Genomic DNA, 20346 nt, shown 5'->3' on the forward strand with positions numbered 1-20346 from the left:
AAAGTAAACAAAAGCCACGCATCTCCACACAAAACACCCGCAGGACATGGTTCTATCACGACCCTGTCCATAGAGTTAAAGAACTCGAAAACAGGAAGGACAGAGTGCTGACAGAACCCCCGCCCCAAGAAATGCCTCATGGCGTTCCAAGGGAGAAACCTCCGCGGGACGAAACAGTAAAGCACACAGACAAACACCACAAAGACAACACAAAACAAACCAAAGGGAGCATAAGGGCAGCAATTAAAGGACTGGGGTGTGCCAATAAAAATAATAAACATGGGAGGGGGGGTGGGACCAAACCAGAGCCCTTAGGGGGCAGTCCATGGGGGTAAGGAGAAGTCCCAGTCCCCGGCTGGTAGACCGGCTGAGTCACCGGCTGGGACGCCGGCAGGGAGACCGGCTGGAAGGCAGGCTGAGACGCCGGCTGGAAGGCAGGCAGGAAGGCCGGCTGAATCTCCGGCGAGAGGGCCGGCAGAGTCATCGGCTGAAGAGCCGGTTGCGTCACCGGCGGGAAGGCCGGCTGCGTCACTGGCGAGAAGGTCAGCTGGAAGGCCGGCTGAATCTCCGGCGAGAGGGCCGGCAGAGTCATCGGCTGAAGAGCCGGCTGAGACACCGGCTGGGACGCCGGCTGGAAGGCAGGAAGGAAGGCCGGCTGAATCTCCGGCGAGAGGGCCGGCAGAGTCATCGGCTGAAGAGCCGGTTGCGTCACCGGCGGGAAGGCCGGCTGCGTCACTGGCGAGGAGGCCGGCTGAATCTCCGGCGAGAGGGCCGGCAGAGTCATCGGCTGAAGAGCCGGCTGCGTCACCGGCGGGAAGGCCGGCTGCGTCACTGGCGAGGAGGCCGGCTGAATCTCCGGCGAGAGGGCCGGCAGAGTCATCGGCTGAAGAGCCGGCTGCGTCACCGGCGGGAAGGCCGGCTGCGTCACTGGCGAGGAGGCCGGCTGAATCTCCGGCGAGAGGGCCGGCAGAGTCATCGGCTGAAGAGCCGGCTGCGTCACCGGCGGGAAGGCTGGCTGCGTCACCGGCTGAAGTGCCGGCTGCGTCACTGGCTGGAGAATTGGCAGCTGCGCCAGACTGGTCGCCGGCTGGACACCGGACCCGAGAGACGGCTGCGTCACCGGCTGGAGAACCGGCAGCTGCGCCGGACTGGTCGCTGGCTGGATACCAGACTCGAGAGACAGCTGCGTCACTGGCGAGAAGGCTGGCTGAGTCATCGGTGAGAAGGCTGGCTGCGTTACCGGCTGAAGTGCCGGCTGCGTCACCAGCTGGAGAACCGGCAGCTGCACCGGATTGGTCCCCGGCTGGACACCGGACTGGAGAAAGGAACACCGCGACCCCCTCTTAGACCTCTTCTTCTTGGACCGGCTCAAGAGACGTGTGGCCGGCTCCAGAGAAGCAGTGGATGGCCCGACCAACTCCGTACAGGAGGCGTCAGAAGGAGAGTCCCATGACTCCCTCCGTCCGCGTTTACTCCGGCGACTAGCTGGAGATGGAGAGGTCGCGGAAGGTGTGGCGATGCCGAGGACCCCGAGCTGCAAGGCATGACCCTCTGAGATGGTGTCCAGCGGAGATGGGTAGCTGGGTTTGCCTGAGACCCTGGACCTCGTGTGACTCGAAGCGTGCTGCCAAACGACGTCGAAGTCCAGCGGTCTCAGCTTCCTCATCTCCGCTGGTGATAGAGGGTCCCTGAGGCCGCGGTTAAATAACACTGCCAGTTCCTCCTCTCCGAAAATCCCATTCTCTGCGGCGCTGAGGAAATCCTCCATGTAAACCTCGATATGGGCGTCTATCTGGCGAATGTCGCCGGGGTGACGAGTCTGGCGGGACCGTCCAGTGTGGGTGTACATGCCTGCTGGGCTCTTTCTTGGTCGGTTCATTCTGTCACGGGCGTGCGAAGACAGAACCCAAATGCAGGCAGCAGTACGGGTAACACAAAAGATTTTAATAAATGTAAACACAACAAAAAACCCACGATGGGGAAAACTGTACAAAACACGAAAACAAAGTAAAATACTTCCCGAACGGGGATAAAGTACTCACGAAGAATAAATCCAAATAATAAGTCCAACAAGAAAATAGCCCAGGGGAAACACGTAATCAACACGACACGAACACAATAGAACAATATGAACCGACAAAAACTAGAGACTGAGGGGAACATTAAATAGGGAAAAACTCACAGAGGATAATTACAGAGACGAGGGACAGGTGACGATGATAAATCAATCATGGAAAGAATCAGGGAAACAAGAGAGCGGGGCTATGAGACAAGACCGGAGGACACGTGGCAAAAAGTAAACAAAAGCCACGCGTCTCCACACAAAACACCCGCAGGACATGGTTCTATCACGACCCTGTCCATAGAGTTAAAGAACTCGAAAACAGGAAGGACAGAGTCCTGACACTTTTGTTACATATATTAATCTCTAATAAAAAAAATGCAGATGGAGACTTTCTTTGAAAGGTTCAAGCCCACTTTTAAACCTGTGTTTAAATAAAGTTACACATTTTGAACACTGTAATCAACGTTCTAGGATTAAAGCATACACTCCCCTATTAACCACACCAGATCACACCACCCACGTCTCCAGAAGAGGAATCGTGAATTTAACTCAGTGCGCGTGATGCGACGTTTCTCTACGTACTGTAGGCTACGGAGGAGCGCAGTGTGGACCAAATGCCACTATTTTTTATACAAGAGAGCCAGCACAGACGACAGCGCCTTTCCGTCGCCTGAGGTAAAACACGCCCACTGTTATTAAAAGGGTTGAAATGATGCCAAGGATCAATTTAATTCTCACGAGTGTCGTTATTTTGGTTCAGTAATGGCGCTGCGACTGAGGTAAGTGTGATTGACAGATAATGTTGCTATAGTTACAAGCAGTGCACGATGCGTCAGCAGCATCCGCGCGTGCTTAAAACAAATGGACCCAGCGACGAAACATCGATCGAGATGACCTGATATTATTTTTGCTGCATTATTCTTTCAATTTTTCTCTCATTTGGACTAGTTTGAATATTTAAATGTTGTGGCAAAGCTTTGTGCGAGGCCGTGCGGACAGCTCAAAAATGAAAAAAAGAATTTTTTTATTTATGGCACATGGTTCCAGCCAGGGCATGTATGCATTATTATTGTGGTGTTTATAGCGCTGCAGCGTTAAAAATTAGGAATCTACCGGGAAACTCTTCCTCTATAGATGACCGTTTTTCGCTTGAATGTAAATAAATACGAGAGAACAGTAAAACACAGTAGTGTTTATTCGATTTTAACCTGAGATTTATCTGAGATTTACAGCTGGTTTTGGCATCAATAGGTTGACTTCACTCTTACAGTGTACCGGTGCAAAGGTTGGTGTAATTTAGGGATTTAGTGGTCATGGGATATCCTCTGTATGGGTGCAGTGGTCAGCGCGATCTCCTGTGCAGTTTTTAGTGGTCATAAGAATTCCCTGTGAACGCCGAAAGTGGTCAGTGGGATCCCCTGTGCATGGTGCAGAGATAGGCATCGTCAGTCCTGGAGTGCCGCTGTCCTGCAGATTTTAGCTCCAACCCTCTGGCACTCCAGGATCGATGTAATCTATCCCTGGTGTTCTGGTCAGGAGGTTGGTACTTGCGGGTGAGGGTGACACTATTATTAAATAATTGTCTTGGTTATTTGACCTTACCATGGTTGTTTCAGATAAAAACCGAAAGCAGAGGTACATAAGCACTTGAGTCATTGGGTAATCAAATGTAAATTCTTTATGCAGAGAAACGCAATCAAACCAAACTTACTAAGGGACCAAACTTCACTGTATTTTACCAATCCATGTAACCCTAGTCAAAACCCAGAAAATACAAGCTTATAGAGTGGACAATATATAACAGTCACATGATGTTATATATTGAAATTACCAACCAGCACAGAACTTAGCGTAAAGGATGGAAAGTACATTTAAAAAAGGTTTGGTTAGAGATTTTTATTGACCAGTTACTTCACGTGTGATAAAACATAGCAGACATGACAGGCAACACAAATAATATACCATGTTTTAACAAATGTAAAACACCCAGTGGGTGTATTCAGGATGTGTGGATGTATAGTCAGGTTATATAATATTAAAGTGCATGTGCTTAAAAATTCAGTTTTGTGATATACTTGCTTTATGATGTTCAATATTCAGATTGTAGTGGGGAAACCCTTTTTTTAAGAGAAATGTTCATGCGTTGTCACAGGAATTTCTAACTTTAATTTCAATACCTAAAAAAGATCGATATTCAATATATCCATTTTCGATACCACGGAAAAAACTGCCATAACATTAATGCCCTAATTTTTTTATTTTTATTTTTACAATTAGGTATATTTTTATATTATTTATTCATTGTTAATCTAATGTTAATTTTACTTACACATTTACTATTTAAAATAGTAAAAAAGATCTTACATAAATAGTTTTGTTTTAGTTTATGGAAAAATACTTAACAAATGTATTGCTCATTCATTGTTCGTTAATGTTAGTTAATACATATAAATGACTAACAAATTTTAATTCGGCTTACATATAATCATTGATCAGCGCACATTAGAGACAGAAACGCAAACTTTTAACGCAACTGTTGTGGAGACTCCACTGGCCATCTTTCTAACATTAACAACGTTTAACCGGAGCGAATGAGTGGGTGAAATCATTGAACAGCGCACACACATAGAGCGCTATGGTAAACACGGATGCGAAAACATCACACGCGAGGACTGTTGAGGAGACTTGAGCTGCACCGCTGTTATTTCAAACATCAACTTAACCGGAGCGAATGAAACGAGTGGATAAAATCATTGATGAGCGCGCATAAAGACATACGCGTGCATTAAACATGAGAATTGTTGCGGAGACTCAGTACTGGCAACCTTTCCAACATAAACAACGTTTAACCAGGGCGAATGAAACGAGTGAACGAAATTATTGGTCAGCGCACATACATATAGCGCTATGGTAAACATGGGAAGCGTAAACGAGCGTGCACTAAGCGCATCTGGCGACTTTTCAGTACTGAGACTCTGCACTGGCCATCTTTTTTAACATTAAAGGTATGCACAGACCGGGACGTTAATCGCACGCTCTTATCGCCAGCGTTTTTTCGGCGTTCATATCCAAACGATTTTCACTGGCGATGAGCAGAGGGAACGTGCAAATTCACTCCCTTACATAGATGGCGCTTAATGAAAAACAGAAACTCCCCGGTACACAAGGTGGCGCTGCGCAACTTTATGCATTCTGACACTCGCTTGTCACACAGAAGAAGAATTCATCTTGGTTCCTCTTCGTCAATCCCTGCGTTCCAACTGCAATGGATCCGATGGTGCGGAGAAGGAGGGAGAGGCGCAGCGGAGGAGCATCCACGCCGGTGCAGCCGGCATCCAGTCCGGTCCAGCCGGCATCCAGTCCGGTGCAGCCGGCGTCCAGTCCGGTGCGGCCGGTGTCCAGTCCGGTTATGCAGCCGGCGTCCAGTCCGGTGGTGCTGCCGATGTCCTGTCCAGGGTCCAGTCCGGTGCAGCCGGCATCCAGCCCGGTGCAACCGGCATCCAGTCTTGTGTCAAGTCTTTTGTCCAGTCATGTGTCCAGGCCGGTGATCCAGCCGGCGTCCAGTCCGGTGATCCAGCCGGCGTTCAGTCCGGTGATCCAGCTGGCGTTCAGTCCGGTGATCCAGCCGGCGTCCAGTCCAGTGATCCAGCCGGCATCCAGTCCGGTCCAGCCGGCGTCCAGTCCGGTGCGGCCGGCGTCAAGTCCGGTGCGGCCGGCGTCCAGTCCGGTGCGGCCGGCGTCCAGTCCGGTGCGGCCGGCCTTCCAGCCGGCGTCAAGCCCTGTACAGCCGGCCTTGCAGCCGGCGTCAAGCCCTGTCCAGCCGGCCTTCCAGCCGGTCCCTAGTCCGGCAGCCAAGCCGGCCCCGGGGAGACCCCCAGGGTCAAGGACTGTCCCCCCAGGACTCCCCCTAAGTTCCCTAGGACTACGCGCCCTCGAGCGCAGCCGGGGACTGGGACTTCTCCCTACCCCCATGGACTGCCCCCTATGGGCCCTGGTTTGGCCCCTCCCCCCCTCCCATGTTTGTTATTTTTGATGTCCCACCCAAGTCCTGTTGTTGTCTTGTCATGTTTGCCCTTGATTTTGTTTTCTTTGTTTTGCCTTGTCCTGTCTGTCTCCCAGTCTGTCTTGTCTCGTCCGTCTACCCCTTGGTGAGCACCTGGAGGTGCTTAGTCATGTTTTTCTTGGTGCTGTAGCAGAGCCATGACAAAGCTTTTGGTTATGTGTGGAGAGAAACATATTATTGTCCTTTTGACAATATTATGCGTTCTCTCCAGTGTCTCGTCATTGGCCCTGCTCCTATCGTTTCCTTGTTATCCTTCCCTGAGTGTTTTACTACCCACACCTGCCCTGTGTTAATTATCGCTCGTTTGTCTTCCCTTTATATACCCTCATGTTTCATTGTCCTGTGCTGGTGTATTACGTTGTGTAAGGTTTCGTCGAGTGCCTTTCGTCTGCCATGTGTGCTGTGTTCCTGTTGTCTGTGAAAACCCCTGTCAAGTTGAGTTTAGTAAGTCTTTAGTTTAGCTTTTGTCCAGTGTTGTTTATTTTAGTTTAGTCTTAGTAAGTCTACGTCCTTTCTGCTTCCTGTTATCTTGTTTTCTTGTTTATATCCCCATCGTGGGTGTTTGCTTTGTCTTTTTGTCTTGTGAATAAATTGTTTTGTTAACCCCGTCTTTGCCTGCCTGCATTTGGGTTCTCGCCACGTATTCCGTGACAATCGATACGTGAGACATGCGTATTGGAACCGTTTCAGATTTTTCAGTATCGATACGTAATCGAAATATCAACATTTTTTGACAACACTGCAATTCCTTGCAGAATAGCAGATGAGATGGTAATGATGGATGGGTGGGATCAGCAGGGATTTTTGTTGTTCTAATAATTGCCCTCCAACACTTCTTTGTGTAAGACTGTATGGTATTATGCAACAAATTGTAAAAAATGATTCAAGAATGCTCTCAACATTGACTATAACTTACTCCGTTTATAAAGATGCAAATTAGTCCCTGCCTCCATTCAGTCTCACCAGTTTTGACGATACGAATATGTAAATTAGTCCCCGCCTCAACTCAATCTCACCAGCTCAAACCATTGATATGTATGTACATAGATGCCACATTCTGTAGTTCAAGACGCTGCTAAAGCCAGTTTCTTAATGCACACAAGAGTTTTCAGCACTGAGTCTATGTGCCATCCTTATATGGCTTAACTGGAACTGCTGATCCACACGGTCAGAAGTGTAGATGAGATTGGTTACAGATTTATGACGTTAAAAACAATTTCAAACGACAAGTTTTATTGAGAAAATACTCAGCAATGGTTTAAATTATGAATTTGCACAAGGTTTATTTTAAAGCATATTAAAGACACAACATAGACATACAACATTAAAAACTTGATTTTCACCACAAGGGAGAGTTTAAAAGTGTAATATAAATCTTGAGTCCACAGAATGTGTTGGTGAAGTTTCAGCTCAAAATTCACCAGTCTTCTTCTGTAAAGCTGCTTTGAAACAATGCTCATTTACAAAAAGTGCTATATAAATCAAATTTGATCAAATTTAATACATCATACCATGTCCTAAATGTCCAATTTTGCATAGAAGGAAAAACACGCTGTTTTGGTGTGTGTCTTTTTAAATGCAAATGAGCTGCTAGTCTCCTCCCCCTTTCCAGCAAAAAGCCCAGGGCCCCTGTGTGAGCCTGTGCTTCCAGTTGACAAAACTATAAGTTTCACATGAAGCGAATGAGAAACACTGCGTCTCGTCTTTAAACACCAAACACATTGTTTACCATGAGCGAACAAACTCGCGTGTTTTTAAAACTGAGCACACTGTTATATGTTATAAGCTAATATTTTTAAACAGAAAGGAAAACCCTGCCTTTACATTTATTTTGATCATAAGCTGTTTGAAAAACGGGAATTTTACACAAGGCGTTGAGTTGCAAGTAAACATTTATTCCATACTGGGATATATATTGTATATTGCCATTCATCCCAGAAATAGCGAGATATGAATTTGGGTGAGTAATGCCCAGGTCTACCCAAAAATTCAGATTTTTTAATAGTTTACTCACCCTCTTGTCTTTTTAAACTGATGTTAGTAACCGAACAACAGCTGTTTCCATTCACTTCTATTGTATGGACACAAAACCAATGCGAGTGAAAGGGTACCACTGTGTTTCAATAAATATTCTTTAAAATAATTATCAATTATAAAAATATTTTGTGTTCTGCAGAAGAAAGAAAGTGTCGTAACTGTACAGACTGATGTGTTTAAAACAGCACACATGCTACTTGTGTTATTTAAAATGCATACTGTATACTGGTTTATAAAAGTTTTAAAAAGTTATACTATATTTATATTCTTAAATGGAGAAATTGTGTAATTTCATCATCCTTGGGTTGTTCCAAATGACCTTCTGTAGAACAAAAGATGATGTTAAACAAAATCCTATGGAGTGACAGCTGTACAGGTCTGAAGCAATGTGAGGGTGAGAAAAAACAACAGTATTTTCAGTTTTGGATGAACTTGGAGCCCTTCTATCAAAAATATCTATCAGTACCATACTGCTGGTGTGGCTGGCTTTTGATTAACATAACATGTTCTTGACGATCACACCATTTTTCTATTATCTTTTGCAAATAGAGTTTAGGAGACCTAAAGTGGTCTTAGAGATGAACACGATCAGAGTAATGAAACACAATGCACCTGTCTGTAGCTTAATGGGAGTTATAGTTCATTCTAGGCTATATTAAATATTGAACGTTACCAGTGTGAAATTGAAGAGCAGGAGAAAGTATTTATCGAGCTGGTTCATTCTGCTCGTCTTCGTGTCTGCCCTTCCATTTTTCACAGTATGCTAAGACAGAGACAATTGCCTTTGTGTTCAGATAGTTGACTGGACTCAGAGAGTCCCAGACAGAAACAGATAAAACCCTCTCCTTACCTTGCTAATTTATTCACATGGCCACAAACTGACATGTTGTTGTCAATGCCTTAAAATCAAAATGCTAATTTTGGAAAATCAATATGCAACCATTTTTTAAAAATATACTTCTACCTGATTTACCTGATACCGGATTTAAAAGATTCCCATACTAACATTTCAGATGTTCATAACAGTTATTTTACAGAGATCTCTAATAAACTAATCCCTTTTGAATAGGGCTTAAAGTAGTAGGTCACTTTAAAATTAAAATGTCATGATAATTCACTCACCCACGTGTCATATAAGCCATCCGTGTGTTTATTTCTTCTGTCGAAAACAAGCTTTCCAGGGTTCTTCTCCATATAATGGACTTGGGGGGGGGGGCTTTTGGTTAAGGTCCAAATTTACATTTCATCGCAGCATCAAAAGGCTCTACACTACACTGTTATGATTTGTTGATGATTTCCTGTGTTGTGTGGACTTTTAGTTTAATTTCCTGAGTTCCTGTTTCCCATGTCAGTTTAGATCTTTGTAGTTTGTTTGATTATTGGTCCGTTTTAATTATTGTCAGGTGTTCCTCGTTTGCCAGTTTGTTATGCCATGTATATATATATATATATATATACGGTATATATATATATATATATATATATATATGAAGAGTTTGGTTCCAAAATGAGATAACTCCATTTAAAAAAAATTCAAATATCACTGGTTTTATTATGTTTTTATTGTGTTTATTAGTTAGCTGTATGTTTTAGTTATTATGACTTAAATCAAAACAAACCAACTGCAGTTTGATTGATAGTAATTGGAATGCACAACAAAAAAAACATGATTTTTGAAAACAATTTGAAAACAAGCGTTATCTCATTTTGGAACCAAATTCTTCATATATCCCTAGTGTTTTATTTGTCCTGGGTCAGTCGTTGTATTGGGTTAATCTGGTTCTTGTCCCGTTAGATCTTTTGTTATGTTTCTAGTTCTCAGTTTGCCATGTGGATTACGAGTTTCTTTGTTTTGATCTTTATTTTGTTATTTAATAAACTACTTCAAAGCTGCAAATGGATCCACAACCCTTGCTTGGATTACCCTGTTAAACCCTCTTTGTTACAGAACGACTGGCCCATCATGGATCCAGTAGCTATCCTCATCAACCTGCCAGGGTAAGCGTTCTCTCGAGGACCACATCAGAACTTATTTGAACATTGCCTTTCTGTCAGAGTTCCCGGACCGTGTCTTGATAGACTTTTTCTGTGAGGGAATTAATCAACCTTTACAAGGTCACCTCATCCGTTATGGTCGTCGAGAGTCGCTACAATTTCTGCATTATGCTCTTTTGGTGTCCGGGTCCCCCTACACGTTTTGCGAAGTTAAGGAGGCTTCTCCTAAACATTTTCTTTTGGGGGGGGAGTTGTGCCGGCGGGCTCCTCAGTTATGGTGGCCACGCCAGATCCCTCTGGTGCTAAAATGGCCGCCATGCCAGAGCTTATTTGCAAGATGGCCACCAGTCCAGAGCCCGCTCGCTAGATGGCCGCCAGCTAGGGATGGGTATTGTTAAGATTTTAACGGTATTACTACTCTTATCGATACTGCTTATCGGTCCTGTACTTTAACAGTGTTCTTATCGGTACTTTTTGATATAAAAAGAAACAAATTAGGAACAGAATTAACATTGCTTTATTTGAATGAACATAATTAACAATAAATACATAATTCAAAATAAATCAAATAAACAATTTACAACAAAATAAATTATATTTTTCATAAATTCTTCCTTAATCCTTGGGGCATCAAGAGATGAACTAGATTGGGCTAAGCAGCCAAAAACAGTGCATCTCTCTCTGTCTGTACATGATGCACTTTTGACAGGTGCTTTGACATTACTTGTGTTACTCTCCACCCTTAAAAGCAAAGGTTTTGTTGCACTTGTGACAACGAGCATCACTGTCAGCATCAACTTTGGTGAAGTGTAACCACACATTTGTGTGGTTCTTATAAGATCGTCTTTCTTCTGTGCGGCTGTTCGTTAGTGTGTGTGCGCGTGCTGTGTAGACACAAACTGCGCGAGAGACACGTGACGTGTCCCGCTGCCTCGCGCACTCTGCTGGGAATAACGAATATGCATGCACCAAAGACTAAATTCTTGGTGTTATTGAAAATTAGAAACTATTGATGAGATGAAATGTGCAAGATAACGTTAATGTAGCAATAACATATACGATTTTTTTTCCTGGGGACCGAAAGCGGAACCGTAAGCTTATTGATGCTCCGGTCTTTCATAATTTTGCCCCGGGGCCCGTTTAATACCAGGTTTCATTACCCATCCCTACCACCAGCCCAGAACCTCCAACCATCATGGCCACCTCGCCAGTTGTCCCAAGTCCGGTAGTCCCAGATGAGTCTGAGGTGTGATGGCTGTGATGGCCACAGCTCTGTGGTGTGTGTGGTCTACACTCTGTTCCTCTCCCCAGAGGCTGCTGCAGAGTGAAGTCAAATCCAAGAGTCTGTTCCTGAGTCTAGTCAAATCCACAAGTCTGTGCCCGAGTCTAGTCAAACCCAAGAGTCTGTTTCTGAGTCAAACCTGAATCAAACAGCTTTCCTGTGGCTCAGTGGTTAGAGCATGGCGCTAGCAACGCAAAGGTCATGGGTTCGATCCCAGGGGATTGCACATAGTCGGAAACAAATGTATAGTAAGTCGCTTTGGATAAAAGCGTCTGCCAAATGCGTAAATGTCAAAATGTTAAATGTCAAACCCAAGAGTCTGTTCCTGAGTCTAGTCAAACCCAAGAGTCCGTTCTTGAGTCTAGTCAAACCCAAGAGTCCGTAAATGTTTAAAATGGTCAGTGCATATCAGGGATGTTTAAATCTTTTGAAATCTACGTCACGCGTAACCTTTCGTCGTGGATGTGGAGGCAGTGCAAGCTGTGTATTTATGTTTAAATAAGAATTTAGTTTAAATAGTTTTCTTGGAAAATGACTAATTGTTTCACTAGACAACACCCTTATTCATCGACTGGAATTGTGTAGAGCCTTTTCATAATCAGAATCAGAAGGAGCTTTATTGCCAAGTATGTTTACACACACAAGGAATTTGACTTGGCGACAGGAGCTTAGTGCAGAAGAAAGTGTACAAATATACATTAAGATAGAAAAAATGAGAAATTAAATAAAAATTATATACAAAAAGTGAAAAAAATATAGACAAAAAAACAACATATAATTATTTTTAAAGAGTGTACAGATGTGTTATTTACAGGTTTAACCTATTGTTTCTTACAATGTACAGTTTCCAGAGGGATGCTATGTGCAATGTGCAAGTGTGCAATGTGCTGAGTATAGCCTGCGGGAAAAAACTGTTCTTGTGTCTGGCTGTTCTGGTGGTCAGTACTCTATGGGATCAGAATTGTTGCAATATTTTCACAAACATTTTTTTAAATCCACATATGCTCAAAAAGCGAACCATAAATATATGTTAGACGTTCCACAAAAAGAAATGGAATTCACAAATAAATACAATGAGATTTGCAAATGAAAAATATTTACAAATTTATTTTAATGGCATTTATTTGTAGATCGCTTTCTGCACATATGTGGATCGCTTTCTGCACATTTGTGGATCGCGTTCTGCACATTTGTGGATCGCTTTCTGTGCATTTGTGAATCGCTGCATGTATTTGTGGATCAGTGCACGCATTTGTGGATGGCTCTCTGTGCATTTGTGGATTTTGAAACATTTCTAACGTCAAGACGTGCACACAATCCACAAATAGGTGGACTCCGCCCACTATCTACGCAAGCCAATCGGGTAACTTCCGCTTTCGTTGTCCAATAGGGCACGTTCTAATTTCAGCCAATCACGTTTTGTTCTGCACTAAGATTCAGGGAGCTAACATGGCGGCTAGTTGCGGTCTAAAATGCGTGATATACTAAGAAATGCGAATAGCCTCTTCTTTATACTACTCAGTAATGATTGTTTGTGTTTATATGCATTGTCCATATGTTAGCAACAAACGACTGAAACGTTTATGACTTGATAACAGCGTGCACGGACTGGGGTGGACAATCCCGGTGACTGGGGACTGATTTGGTCTGCTGCAAGCCAGCCGTTTTATTGTCTTTATGTATCAAAGTGATAAATTCCGATTTTGGCATTCGATAAAATATAATCTGTTTCCCTGATACTGCATGGGTAAGCAGCTAGTTCGCGCCGGACACTCAGCGCGTGCCTCCTTTCAATGTGTGCAACGTTTGCATTGCAATGCGCTGCAGCTGTCGGTGTACTACCAGTATATGATTAACGTGGAGGAAATCATCAGCACTGTGAATTTCTATGTCATTCATATTCAAAATAAAACGTAATTTAATCAATCATCTCTGTTTATCCCATTCCTGAATGATGTCTGCTGTGGTTTAACTGTTCTGTATACTGTCTAACTCTTGCCACAACAAAGGATGTCGATCCTTTGACTATGATCTTGTGCACACAATATATTCTCAAATTCGCACAGCAACCCCAAAAGTAAATGATGTAGGCCTAGTAAAATTTGTGTTTTCGAACCTTACCATAGTAAATATTGGTATACAACTGCAGATAATCAATTTACTGTAGGTAATAATAAGGGCTGTGGCAGTGCTCTTAGTATAGCGTGTTATACGATATACGTCTCCATTTTTCCTTGTGCTAAATAAGTCAATATTGTTGGGTTATAATTATGTATATATTGCTGCCTTTTAAATGACACATAGGACAGCTTTAAAATACTGTTTATTTCATTTATTTATTGGCAAATAAAAAAACAACGGGGGAAATAAGAAATAAGAACTGTCTGTTGTTGCTGTTTCTGTGTTCTGGATGCTCCTGTCACCAAAACAAATTCCTTGTATGTGCAAACATACTTGGCAATAAAGCTCTTTCTGATTCTGATTCAGAATGGTGGGGGGGTTGCACGGGGGGTGGGTGAATGTGTGAAGTGCAGATCAGAGCGCACATGTGGAGTGTTGACTCTGGTCTTTTCAAATCGGCAGTAAAACATGCAGATCGTCAGCCAGTTGTTGATTCTCCACAGACTGTGGGGGTGGTGTCTTGTACTTGGTGATGTTCTTCAGACCAGTTGTCATGGCTCTGCTTCATTTAGTCATGTTTTTCTTGGTCCTGTAGCAGAGCCATGACAAAGCCTTTGGTTATGTGTGGAGAGAAACATATTATTGTCCTTTTGACAATAATATACGTTCTCTCCAGTGTCTCGTCATTGGCCCCGCCCCGCTCGTTTCTTTGTTATCTTTCCCTGAGTGTTTTATTACCCACACCTGCCCTGTGTCATTATCCCTCGTTTGTCTCTCCCTATATATACCCTTGTTTCTTTGTCTTGTTGTTTGTGGATTACGTTGTATATGGTGTCTTCGGTGGCGGTCCTTGTTATTTGTATCCTGATTACCTGTTTCTCCCATGCTCGTGTTCTGTTTGGAGTGTCCTGTTAGTCTTAGTAAGTGTTTAGTTTGGTTTATCTAGTGTTGTTTTTTCAGCTTAGTGTTAGTTAGTCTTCGTCCTGTCATTATCTTATTGTATTGAGTTTTCCCCCATCGTGGGTTTTTGTTTTGAGTTTCATGTAAATAAAGTCTTGTTTTTGTTAACCCCTTCACTGCTGCCTGCAATTGGGTTCTCTTCCTCACATCCGTGACACCAGTACATACTGATGCCGGGTCGTTGGCTGAAAACTGTTTTTTCAGCTTTTCAGAGTAGTCTTTTTTAGCCACTCTGATATCCTTTGTTAGTCTGTTCCTGGCGTGGTTGTACAAGATTGTATCCCCACTTTTGTAAGCATCCTCTTTGGTGTGACGAAGCTGTTTGAGTTTCCCAGTAAACCATAGTTTATCATTATTAAATGACAAGAATGTCCTGGTAGGAATGCACATATCCTCACAGAAACCGATATATGAAGTCACAGTCTCTGTGAGCTCGTCCAGATCGGTGGCTGCAGCTTCAAAGACACTCCAATCAGTGCAGTCGAAACAGGCTTGTAAATCCTGCTCTGCTTCATTAGTCCATCTTTTTACAGTCTTTGTTACAGCGGTTGTCAGTTTCTGCCTGTAGGTTGGTATGAGATGAACTAGACAGTTATCAGAGAGCCCCAAATCTGCTCGTGGGACAGCGTGATATGCATCCTTAACAGTAGTGTAACTGATCCAATATATTCCTGTCTCTCGTGGGACATGTAATGTGCTGTTTGTATTTTGGCAGTTCACGGGAGAGATTTTCTTTCTTAAAATCGCAGAGGATGATTAAAACAGAGTCTGGATACTTTTGCTCAATTTCTGTTACTTGTTCGGCCAGTTGTTGAAGCGCTGCGCTCACGCACGCGTCTGGAGGAATGTACACACTTGCGAGGATGAAAGAGGAAAACTCCCGCGTCGAGTAGAAAGGTTTACAGTTTATGCAGTGCCTCTAAGTTAGGACGCATACCGTTTTCAGCGTTGTTACATCTGAACACCAACTTTCGTTGATGTAGAAACACAATCCACCGCCTCTCGTTTTCCCCGTTAACTCCGCGATGCGATCCGTCCTGAACAGCTGGAAGCCCAGCAGGTGAAGCGCGTTGTCCGGAATGGCTTCACTTAGCCAGGTTTCAGTGAAGCACAATGCAGCAGACTTTGAAAAGTCCTTGTTGATGCGGGTGATGAGAAATAGTTAATCCGTTTTGAACGGACATTCGCAAGATAAATACTTGGGAGTGCTGTTCGAAAGCTGCGCTCCTGTAGCTTAGCCAGCGCACCAGCGCGCTTCCCTCTTCTGCATTTGTACGCGCGTTTGAACAGCAGCGCTGTACCTCTGACTACTAGAGTGTCCAACAAAACGTCTGAATAATCAAAAACCTGAAAAATATTGTCTGGGATGTGTTGTTTAATGTTAAGGAGTTCGTCTCTGGTAAACATTATTAAAGAAGAATGACAAAACACAGAACAAACCAACAAAAACAGTAGAAGGATTGCGGAGCTCAGCGCCGTGGCTGCCATCTTGATAGAACAAACAGCTTTTGAAGCTGCGATGAAACTGAAATTTGGACCTTAACCAACAGTAAATGGTAAATAATAAACACAAGGATGGCTTGTATGACATGTGGGTACTACTCCTTTAAGGGGTGTTTAAGGGCTTAAGAGGTGTTTAAATCATTTGCTGTTAAAAACACTTTTATTTTTACTCTAGACCAGTGGTTCTCAAACTTTTCAGATGAAGTACCACCTTTAACATAATTAGTTACAATACAATACACTAATTAATTAATACAACACCGCCATAGAAAAACACATGAATAAACATTTAAATTAATAGTTGAGCTGTGAATCTTTGTCTTTACACCTCTTCCTCCAATTCTAATGTATTATTAATAATACAAACACTTTATTTACCAGCTGTTTTGGTATTATTTGGTCAGCAGTAATAGTTAACACAAAACACTTTTCTGTAGTGCACTGTAAAGTTTAAACAGGGCTCTGTAAACTCTTATGGACTCTTATGGGGGATTTATTAACTTTGTGGGGACTTGCAGAAAGCCTACAAACTTATATTAAAGACAAACAATGTGGAAAGAATATTCAACACAGAAGATAAATGAATACACGTATAGTTTAACATCAAGAGAACAGTTGTATATAACAAACAGAGACTTACAGTTTACTACAGTGGATCTTGTCAAAGCGACTCACAAAGGGACTCACAAGCCCCTGTTTGCTCCCGCTCTGTGTTTGAGCTGCCCGTCACGCGCCTGACTTAAATCGACCAATGATAAATAAACAACAATAATTCATACAACTGTTTTAAAATTGCACATATGCTGAGATGTATTCCGTATTTATCAACTATATAGGCGTTTTAAAAAAATGAAATTGTATTTAAAACACGAAATGTCAATTAATATATAGAGTTTTTAATTTTCTGTCATGTCATCTCACGTACCACCGTGGTCTCTTCAAGCACCACTAGTAGTGTGCGTACCACAGTTTGAGAACCACTGCTCTAGATTGTTAGACTGTAAGATTTCAAAGGAATAGTCCAAAATTTTTTGATAAACTTTCTGATTAGTTTTATAACGAAGGGCCATGTTCTTTTCCTTTCCCTTTCTGTTGTTTTCTATCTTTTCTTTTGTTGCTTTTAAAGCATGGGCTATCACAGACAGGTATGAATTTTGAACACCTGCTTCACACTTATATGACACAGGACGATACATTTCATTAAACAACACAAATATCAAATAGTTCAAAGCACTCTTAATGACATTTTATAGCTGTTACTTCAGAAATGTACTTTTACACATATTTATTGAAAAGACTAATCATTTCTCCCTTTAATTTTTCTCTCTCATCCTGGACTGGAACATGCTTCATTGACTTCATTGATATGGCCTGGTGTGATTTGTGGTGAGTATAACACATTACTTTCATTTTCTGCAGAAATTTGGAAAACCCAGCTGCTTCTTTTAACATTACTTCAAACTGTAATTAACATTTGAATTAACCCTAAGGAAGTGCTAAAGGTGCATATAAAACAAGAATAAAACCATATAGCATATTTAACACTAATGGGGGGCAAACAGCACAGTTTTAGAAATAGCCACTGAGTGTGTTTGCATGCACTGCAAAATGTTGATAAAAGCTTCTTATTAAAACCTGACACTGCAATCCGAGGTACAATTTACAACATTGACCTGTTAAAGTTTAAGGTGTTACATAACCTTACACACTTTTGGTTTACATGTTGTTTGGTGGGGGTGCTTTGGAATAGGTTTGTGTTTTCAGAAATAACTTATTTAGCTCAGAGTTTAAAAAAAGTTTGTACAAAGGCATTTTATTTAGCCTTAGTTGAGTTTAGTGAATAATTAATCTAAAAATGAAAATGCAGTTTTCTTTTTTCATGTCGTTCCAAACCCGTATGATTTTTTTCAAAGCACATTGTTGCATGTCTGTTTAGCAATCAACTGATGTTTCAAATGGTCGTTAACTGACAATTCAGGCAGATTATGAATGTTTGGCATATTTTAAGCATATTTTCAATACTTTTTATATTTGAATATTTAATGCCTTCGCTTATATATTTTATATGTTTGACTTATCCTTACTTCTGTGTGTCTCATGTTAAATTTTAATGTAAATAATTTAATAAATATTCATGTTATATGCCACGTTTTCTTAGGGAATGCATCTTTTTCATCATGTTCAACACATCCATTCATCCATTCTCCTAACTGAAATCTGTTCCTGGATATGGCATGTTCAACATTTAATATTTTGTTTACTTCATCTTGTGAACTACAGATTACAGAAAATTACATTCAAATATTGGCCCTTGTGTAGTTTTACTGACTATCAGCAGATAGCAGCAAAGAGTCAGCTGGGTATATAGAGGAACAGGTGCTCACTGGCTTTTAGCTCCGGATTATCAACATACAAACAACACAGACAGACATAAAAAACAACATCCCAGGAGGAACACAGTGAACAAGATGAATAGGGCATGTCCAGGCTGTTTTACATCAGTGATTTTTTCACTTTTTATGTTTTATATTGCATTTGTTAAATATACAAAAAAGTATCAAATACATTTTTATACTGTTACACTGTATATTCTGTTATTTCAGTTATTTCTCTGATCAATAAAGCTATCATAATGCGCATAATAGTGGTAATGATTATTTTTTGTGCATGTGCTTTATAGTTGTATTTTATTCCCTGCATTAATCTTTGATTTCCCATTCTCATTATTATAAGTTGATTAAGTTAGCAACATATTATATAATGCTTAAAGTCTGTACATCATTCACGTTCAAACATGAAATCTGGATAAATGTATTCATTTTAAATTATTTGTTTCTTAAGAGCTGCACTAATGATTCTCAAAGCTTCTGCCACATAATGGCTTGACCACGTCTGACATGACATCATTCATTCTCTGTAAGGATGTCTCCAAATGTCAGGTTAAAGGTATTTGACTAATGATGTGGTTTTTGACAGGGCAGTAATTAGGGGTTTTGCCCAGCTGGTGCCCACTACCACAGATGTTAAAGATAACAGTCTGGGGGTGGGGTGGAAAGCCAGACGGTTCTGGTAAGACGGGTGGGGTGGGTGGGTTGATGTTTGTGTGGGTGTCTTCCCTCTGTCGCGTCTTTCTCTGGGGACTTTCTCTCTGACTGTCTGATTGGTGCTGTCATTTTTTTTTACCAGACGTATGGCAAGACACCTACACTTTACATTAGTAGAGGAAAGGACCAATGCTTCCGATGTAAGAAACTACAGAAAACGAGAGAGAGAGAGAGAGAGAGAGATCCATATAACTGTAATTAACCATTTAACCACTGTGACTTTATAATAGTCTTTGATGAATGATCTGAAGTTCTGTTTTTAGTCTTAAAGACTTATAAAAGATAGCGATTTATTACCTCACTCTAGGTTGTCTTATTAGGTTTAAACCAAAGCATAGGCCTTTTTTCCCACATTTTAATTTTTCATATTCATGGTCATACGAATTTATATTTGTATTTCTTTGATGAATGCTAGAGATCTGGTTTACATTAATGCGTTATTTGTGCATTTTGTGATTTTTTTCTCACATCAAAAAATAAATAAACAAAAAACAGTATAAGTTACCAAATACAAGTGCACATTCACTTTTTGTCAGTGCAATGAGGTTAGCGCTGTCATCCATTATTTAGTAGTAGTGATGGACTGTGGCATATGTTAAGACCAGACACCCAACCCCCAGGTCATGATTATTGTGTGGCTAAAAAAAATGCTGAGATTTACCACAAGCCTATAATGGTATGAGACACTTTACATTAATACATATTAGTTAAGTACTGTGCGTTAAATATAAACCTCATATTACTGAATCTAAATTACTTAACCTTTTATTTACTTATTTTTTTTCTCGTTGTTCGTATTATTTTACTGCATGTAAAAATACTTGTAAAAATTGTTTGTTTATCAAATATCAACTCTATGACACAACAAAGCACATACACTTATTAAGAAAAAAAGTAGCAGCTGAGGTGAATTATTTACAAAACGATTCCAGTTAAGTGAACCACACCAGCCAGTTTATTTTTATGTTATTCATTTAATTGGGTGATACTTCATCTTCATACTTAAATCAATTTTTCAAACCAACCTGTTCTGATAGAAAGTAACGTCTGGCATAAAACAGTAACCAGAACAGAACACAGTCTCGTTTCTGAATCTCCTTGGTTACGATGCTGCTGCTGCTGCCTTAGCGCCTGGGACTGAAGCTCAATTATCTCGCACCTGATTGGCTCATTTCTCCCTCTGATCGTTTCCTATTGGTCGGTTTTGGAAATACGC

The 20346-nt window shown here is 41.7% G+C and overlaps 2 protein-coding genes across 11 annotated transcripts in view; both read left to right on the plus strand.

Annotated features, from left to right (window-relative positions):
- The first annotated feature begins 131 nt into the window (after positions 1 to 131).
- On the plus strand, positions 132 to 1347 carry LOC130567513 (transcriptional regulatory protein AlgP-like). Its single transcript, XM_057355693.1, has 2 exons — positions 132 to 176; positions 316 to 1347. Exons 1-2 carry the CDS (start codon positions 132 to 134, stop codon positions 1345 to 1347), a joined length of 1077 nt encoding a protein of 358 aa, XP_057211676.1.
- A 1264-nt stretch (positions 1348 to 2611) lies between these two features.
- Positions 2612 to 20346, plus strand: part of epb41a (erythrocyte membrane protein band 4.1a) — a 65097-nt gene continuing 47362 nt past the window's right edge. For 9 of the 10 annotated variants that reach the window (XM_057353983.1, XM_057353981.1, XM_057353989.1 and 6 more), the window contains exons 1-2: positions 2612 to 2740; positions 17153 to 17171. In XM_057353983.1, coding sequence (XP_057209966.1) covers positions 2627 to 2740; positions 17153 to 17171 — 133 coding nt within the window. In that variant the 5' untranslated portion in view covers positions 2612 to 2626. Of the gene's footprint in view, positions 2741 to 17152; positions 17172 to 17222; positions 17413 to 20346 lie in introns of those variants that run through there. The other variant, XM_057353987.1, reaches the window with a different exon arrangement.

Source organism: Triplophysa rosa, linkage group LG16 (genome assembly GCF_024868665.1).
Source record: "Triplophysa rosa linkage group LG16, Trosa_1v2, whole genome shotgun sequence".
NCBI classification, from domain to species: Eukaryota; Metazoa; Chordata; class Actinopteri; order Cypriniformes; family Nemacheilidae; genus Triplophysa; species Triplophysa rosa.

Coding starts and splice junctions, on each gene's coding strand:
- LOC130567513 (XM_057355693.1), top strand. CDS start 132: ATGCCTCATGGCGTTCCAAGGGAGAAACCTCCGCGGGACGAAACA. Junction 177..315: donor AACCTCCGCGGGACGAAACA/GTAAAGCACACA, acceptor CAGAGCCCTTAG/GGGGCAGTCCATGGGGGTAA.